Source organism: Dermacentor andersoni, chromosome 7 (genome assembly GCF_023375885.2).
Source record: "Dermacentor andersoni chromosome 7, qqDerAnde1_hic_scaffold, whole genome shotgun sequence".
NCBI lineage: Eukaryota > Metazoa > Arthropoda > Arachnida > Ixodida > Ixodidae > Dermacentor > Dermacentor andersoni.
Window position 1 is genome coordinate 9,852,501 of NC_092820.1, and position 6,641 is coordinate 9,859,141.

Here is a 6,641-nt window from a genome sequence, read left to right on the forward strand (position 1 = left end):
ACTCGGAGCGACCGAAGAGTTTGGCGGCATATGACTCGACATGCTGTAGTCGCGGGCCCGCCCCGACGTTCGGCTCGCTTTTACTTCCCCTCTCCCGCTCGCTCCGAGAAGCCGCTGCGAAACCTGCCGTTATGTTTCACGCTTTCCTTCTTACCCTAGAAAGTTTCAGAAAACTGTTGTTGTTGCGTGACTTCATGTCACAAGTACAGTGTCCTTGTCAGCTGCACGGAATGTTATTTAAGAAAGGTGAATTTTTTAACGATATTTCCCGATATTTTATGAAGTTATGTGTCTTTGTGATTACTAGGAACTCGGTAGCGTGAAAAATATGGCAGATAAGTAATAACCATATCCTCAATAATCCCTTAATTAGTACTAATAAAGAAAGCACTTCAATTCGAGAATGGACGACTCAAAGTCATATTATTAAACCAACAAAATCTTAAACAAAATCGTTTTGGCTGCTACAACCTACAGTACTTTGGCATTGCGGGCGGCGCCCAGTATGTCAGCAGCGAAAGAAATATGAAGTAGTGGACCAGTGACGTTGATCCCTCAATCCTCACCATTGCGAGTGCGGACAAACTGTAGTGCAAGCCTTCGCTGGGACTTCATCGCGGCCTTCTTTTTTTTTTTTTTTTTTTTTGATGGTGACACCAAGAATCGACACGAAGCGTGCTCTGTTCTGTTCCCAATCTTTTGGTGGTACCGCAGCTCGGATAATCACGTTTGTCCGTATAGCAGCAAATAAAAACAAGGCTTAATTGATCAGAATGAAGAGAACTCGTAATTGTCATATCATTGGCGCCCGCGCAGCAAGGAGGCAGATGGCGTTTTCCGTTTGTCTAATATGGTGGGGAGATCACCGTCACTGACACGCAATTTAATTTTCCTTTTCGTTCAGGGCTGCCCTCAGCCAAAATACTGCGCCACATAGTACCTACGACGATTTTTGCGAAGTTGTTGTTGGGCAAGATATGAATGTCGGGCTTCAATTTTTCAAGTGCAATGTTGCCACTAAAATTGGTAATTAAAACTTTATAAAGATATGTTTTGTTACTTGTGACATGAGCCGTATTTGCCGCGATGCCGCATTTGTGTTGGCTGCCAAGCCTTACAGTCTGACAAAAGATGTGCACATGCTCTTATCACACGTTATCAGTGAAGCACCCTGTGTTATTTGGCGCAGAAAAAACAGCGTGTGTATACCAGCTGCATTCGCCATCTCTGGGAAAGAAAGCGAAAGAGAGGGGGACCCCGGGGACGTGCGCGGTATCCAAGGCGGCTGTACTGGTGCTGAAACACGGAAATTGTCGATGACCTCGCCTTCCTCGACAACACCCGGGTGTGTGTGTGTGTGGGGGGGGGGGGGGGGGGGTGACAGAAGACCTATGGGCCCCGGGTGCCAGCCGACCTAGCTACGCCACTGGTTGGGGCTAGTCGGGATATTGCGTTTTAAAAAAGACAACGCTGCAAAGTTGAGCCACCGAGAACACGTGCGTGTGCTGTTCCGGCTTTTTTTAGACAAAAGGCATGACCGCCTGTCTTTCTCTCGTTTGAAGTATTCATGGTTAGAAGGTTGCACAGCATTCGAAATAAAACAATCGACTGGCAGCGAGTCTCGATTCCGAATACATCCCAGATGCGTCGGAGGCGTGGAAAGCTCATCTCCCGTTGCATCCCGTTTACCTCCGTCATACGAAGCAAGCAACCATTTCCTCAACTGGCTTCTTCTCAAAGGCCAACCGGAGCGAAATTTGGGCGATAGATGAGCGTAGCACGTGGCGCCGAAGGCTGCCATTCGCTGTGTTCGCAGCTGTGGCGGCGCCACGACGCCAGATTCCGACGAACCTCAGCGCGCCGCGACCAGCACGACGCGCCACCTCAAAGCGGGCCCGAAATGCACAGGCGGCCGACTCGCAGCAGCGGACGACGTCCATCACTTGCGTACGATTCAGTGAAACGTGTCCTCACACGCGGTCGAGGGTTCGAGCTTTGCCAAAGAAGCGATGTGCGCCTCTGCGCCAGTGCTCAAGAAAACCGTGGATGGCACAGGATTGCCCACACCCCTACAATTGGAGCATGCCAAACCTCGAGGGCTGACCTCGGAAAGTGCTTCTCGGCGGGCCCAAGGACCACGCGCAGTGGTGTCGCTACTGCTGCAGGCGAGCACTGGACAAGAAGGATGCTGTTTGCGACATTCCTTGCCAAAAAATGTCGCGGTTTTACCTGCAGGGTTAGCACAATGGAGGCAAAGTGTACACGCCTCTAGTGATGATTCAACAACCCGGTGCGGATGAACACGTCATTTCATCCCTAGGAGAACGTCAGTGCTTTTCAATTGGGACATCATCAATGGCATGATCTGTATTAACATTTAGCGTGTTCTTTTATGTGTGCCTTTTTAAATATTTGTTTTCTACTATGCGATTTTTTTAATATCGGTTTTTACGTGCCAAAAACCAGGCTTTTATTATGAGGCACCCCGTAGTGGGGGACTCCGGAATAATTCGGAGCGCTTCTTTAACGAGCACCTAAATCTGAGTACCAAGGGTGTCTTCGCGTTTAGCTATTTGATTGACTCGAGTGATTGCCTCGTGTTGAATCGCGGAAAGTGGAGAGCCGTTTTGTTGTTCGTTCATTTTTCTATATTTGCTTAGGCATGTTTGCGAAGTGCACTTTATTACCGCAACGTTATTTCGTATCACCTGGTGGGCTCATTCTACAATGGAACAGTCATCGTTTTTGGAGGACCCCGCAACACAAGAGTCGAGGTGTGCATCGCGCTATGTCTCCCGTATGCGTCGTGCTGAACGAATCCGTTTCTCAAACGAAGTCGCTAACATTTCCAAATCCATCCCAGCAAAATCACACAGGCTACGAAGGCGCCGTATCACTTCAGGGAGCCCGAGGTTCTTCGCGACCCGAAGTTCACTAGCTTTCTTTTCCTTTTTGCCGCCGTCGGAGGGCGCATCTGCGGCGGCGGGAGTGCTTGCTGCGGTAAAGCTAGGGAAACTACGGAGCATGTTTTATTAGAATGTGAAGACGTCTACCCAGCGGTCGATTTAGGCACCACTGGCCTCCTTGAAGCCCTTGGGTTCAGAGGGAGCAATGGTAAAGCAAACATGTCCGCAATAGACATTAGGCAGTATAGGCAGTATAGTAGCAAGAGCTTGGTAGGCAGTATAGTAGGCAGAATAGGCAGTATAGTAGCAAGAGCTTGGTGGCGCAACGACCAAAGGGGACGCTCATAATATCCATCCATCCATCCGAGTCCCTAAGGCGGGAGACGACTTAGCCGCCACACCACTCAGCCGAAGCCTCGTGGCGCACACCCCGCTGACCAGCCGGAGGCACCTGGCGATCTAAACGGAGCCACTCGCACACAGCGAGGCGAACAAGCGCTGTGACGCGGCGTCGTGTCCCTGCAAAGATGGGGTCGAAAAATTGACCGTCCGCCGTTGTGGCACCAAAATCCGAGCCAGTATTCCCTTATCAATAGAAATGAGCTCTACCTGTTCGCATTGAACGGGCACCATTCGAAACCATCAGTGTGACGACACAAATGTCGGCGTGTCGCTTTCCGGTTTCCTTCTTTGCCGAGCAATGTACACGTGTCTTACGACGTTTTGAGGTCTATATAAGCTACGCCTGCGAGAACTGGAAACAAATCTATTATTGAAAGTTAGCGCTGCGTGTTTGTCCCCTTTCCGTGTCCCTCTCGTTGTGCTTGCGCTACAAGAAAGTAGAAGGCACCATCTATACAAGCCCGTGTGGCTACTCTCGCTGAATAAAGTGCTAAAATAAAATAAAAAACTGATTCACTGAACCTGCGTGCTTGATGTCTTTGTAGACTTGCCGCGACCGTACTAAGGTGCCATTAACCACGCAACACCAGTGGCCATGTCTAGGCGATCGAAAACGGGAAACGAGTAAAGGGAGACAAGCAATAGGAAGTGACAACGCATTCGGACGAGAAAGTTGTAAAAAAAAAATATGAGGTTTTACGGGCCAAAACCACTTTCTGATTATGAGGCACGCCGTAGTGGTGGACTCCGCAAATTTCGACCACCTGGGGTTCTTTAACGTGCACCTAAATCCAAGTACACGGATGTTTTCGCATTTCTCCCCCATCGAAATGCGGCCGCCCTGACCGGGATTCGATCCCGCGACCTCGTGCTCAGCAGCCCAACACCACAGCCACTGAGCAACCACGGCGGGCCGAGAAAGTTTAATGAATGTCTCGCGTTCGCCTTCATCCGTTTCAGCGCGACTGCCGTGCGCGAAGGACGACAGTGTACAAAAAAACGAGGCTGGCATTCGTCCTGCTCGGTGGACTGGGCAACAAGCAGTCGGTCATCGAGCAAGAACAGTCGTCGTTTCATCCACGGTGCACGCGGTTTTTAATTTCCGCAAAGGCGACGGCACTCAGTGGAAATAATGAATACGTAAATCGGCGACGGCTAGTGCAGCATATAGATGGGACAAATACCGCTGCAACAGACACTATGGTATGCGTGGTTTCGACACTGGCGCGGCAGCCTTCGTCACGTTGCGATACAACGCCGAGCGGGTCGGGTTTAATCAACCTGCGCTGCTGCGCGTGCGACGGACCACGCCAACCATGCAATCGCCCCGCAAGTTTTGCGGCGCCAGAATAGACCAGATACGGAGGAGGCCACAGACATTGGGCTCTTAACTGTCACATAGTGCTGCGTATTTCTGCGATCATAAACAAATCATCCACCATGCAATTCCTGCACGCCATTTTCACAAGCGGACTCAGTTCGATTATATGTCGGGATCGTGCAAGCGAACTATTATGCACCGAGCAGCAGGAAACATTCTCTAATGTTCGATGCAGGTGGTTGTTAGGCGAAGGTAATACATCGTCAAAAATGACAGAAAGGATTAAATGTACGGTTACCGCTTCAGGGCCGGTACGGACTTGGCGTACACGACGAGCAACGCGCGAAGGGCCCGACTATTCGCGCGCTATGTGGCACAGATTACAACTCCGAAAGATTGCGCTGCGTCCGGCTTATCGTCTGTGTGGTCGATTGGATACACAGAGACGCAGGAAACATTCTTCGCGCTCCCGCAGACTTGGTTGGACAGAGAGTCCGCAACCCGAGTGCAGTCGCACCCGCACGCCGTTCAGTGCCAGGCCCGATCGCTGGGTAGAGACATGAAATGACTGACGCCTCGACTAGCAACCGGGCCGAACGCCTAGCACGGACGCTCGCGAAGACTCGGGCGCCGGCAAAACAGCTGACGGCAGAGGCGATCCGACGACTTCCTGGTACCTAAACGGAGAAAGGGAAACCGGCCGCGGTGCGCGTCGCTCTTTCCCCCTGTTGATTTCCTCGTCCAAGGTTATTGCATCGTTAATAAACGAGCGCGCACGGGCGCGATCGAACACGCGGCTCCTCCGCGGGGGAAGGCGCCCGCACGCGCCCGTCGTCCTGCTAGGCCTAATGAACGATGTCGGAGGCCACTGGCGCCCGCCGCGACGGGCGCGCAGCTTTGCCTCACCACCGCCCGGTCGGGCGTGACGGCGCTCCAAACGACACCGCCGCTGCAGGCACTCGCATCAGGGGCCTGCTTTGGCGCGGCGGTTGCTTTGCTTTAGCACGCCCGGTTTCGCAGCCAACGACGAGCCGTCTGCTTCGGCGAGACGGGCGGAAGTCGCGCAAGTGCGGAGAAAAAGGGAAAACACTCACGTCGTCCCACTTGACGAATTTGTTGCCCTCTTGCAGGCTCTTGGACACACAGATGGGTTTGAGCTGGAGCACGTGAACGCCCGATTTCGCACCTGCCATATTCCTTGTTGTTCACATGTGTCCCCGTTTGTTTGGTTTTGCCACCGGGCCAGCACTTCGCAGGACAGCACACCACAACGAGACCAGCCGCGGCACCCTCGCCTTTGCTCCGCCGGCCACAAATGCGGCGCGCACCGGCTGGGAAGACGGTGGCGCCACCCAGGGATGCTAGTAGCAGCCTCCCAACTCTTCTCTGCACTCCGCGGCGGCAGGTGACGCTCGACGAGCGCACAGGCGCATAGAGATATGCCCCAACCACTGGCACGCGCCAAAAGCTTCGGCGCGCGCTGGCAAGCGAACGCGTCGCTTCGCTTCGGCTGGAGGGAAAGGGCGCGCAACCACTGGAGACAAGCTCCGACGCACGCCGAAGCTCGCTCCTCGGCTGCGGCGCACTGTTGCTGGACTATTCCGTCTTCATCCGTCAAAGTCCGGCCTAAAACAGCCTGCTGTAAACTAAGCTTGAAAGAATAAGTTAGTGATCTGTATGCGCTTTTAGATATAAAAAACACGTTTGAATAATGAATATACACCTGCCACAACAGTTTTTTTTATTTTTGAAGTAACAATAGTGTACAAAATATCGACATCAGCGCTCGCGCGTCGTCTGTCCATGGTCTGTCTGCAAGATCGCTTTGCAAACACCTGCACGACGATGCCATATATCAAAAACTGTTGCACCATTTCATTTTTTGGTAGCTTATTGCACAGCCAACTATGTAAGAATTAGGCGTGCAATGTATAACTGGAAAAAATCTGTGTTGGAAATATTGCCACGTAGTAGTGACGGTAAATAAATAGTGCCGGCTCAATCGCAACGGT

The 6,641-nt window shown here is 52.0% G+C and overlaps 1 protein-coding gene across 8 annotated transcripts in view; it reads right to left on the reverse strand.

Annotated features, from left to right (window-relative positions):
* Positions 1 to 6,310, reverse strand: part of Plc21C (Phospholipase C at 21C) — a 546,034-nt gene extending 539,724 nt beyond the window's left edge. For 6 of the 8 annotated variants that reach the window (XM_055073221.2, XM_055073217.2, XM_055073222.2 and 3 more), the window contains exon 1: positions 5,724 to 6,309. In XM_055073221.2, coding sequence (XP_054929196.1) covers positions 5,724 to 5,822 — 99 coding nt within the window. In that variant the 5' untranslated portion in view covers positions 5,823 to 6,309. Of the gene's footprint in view, positions 1 to 5,723 lie in introns of all 8 variants that reach the window. The other 2 variants (XM_055073218.2, XM_055073223.2) reach the window with 2 other exon arrangements.
* Between the last annotated feature and the right edge of the window lie 331 nt (positions 6,311 to 6,641).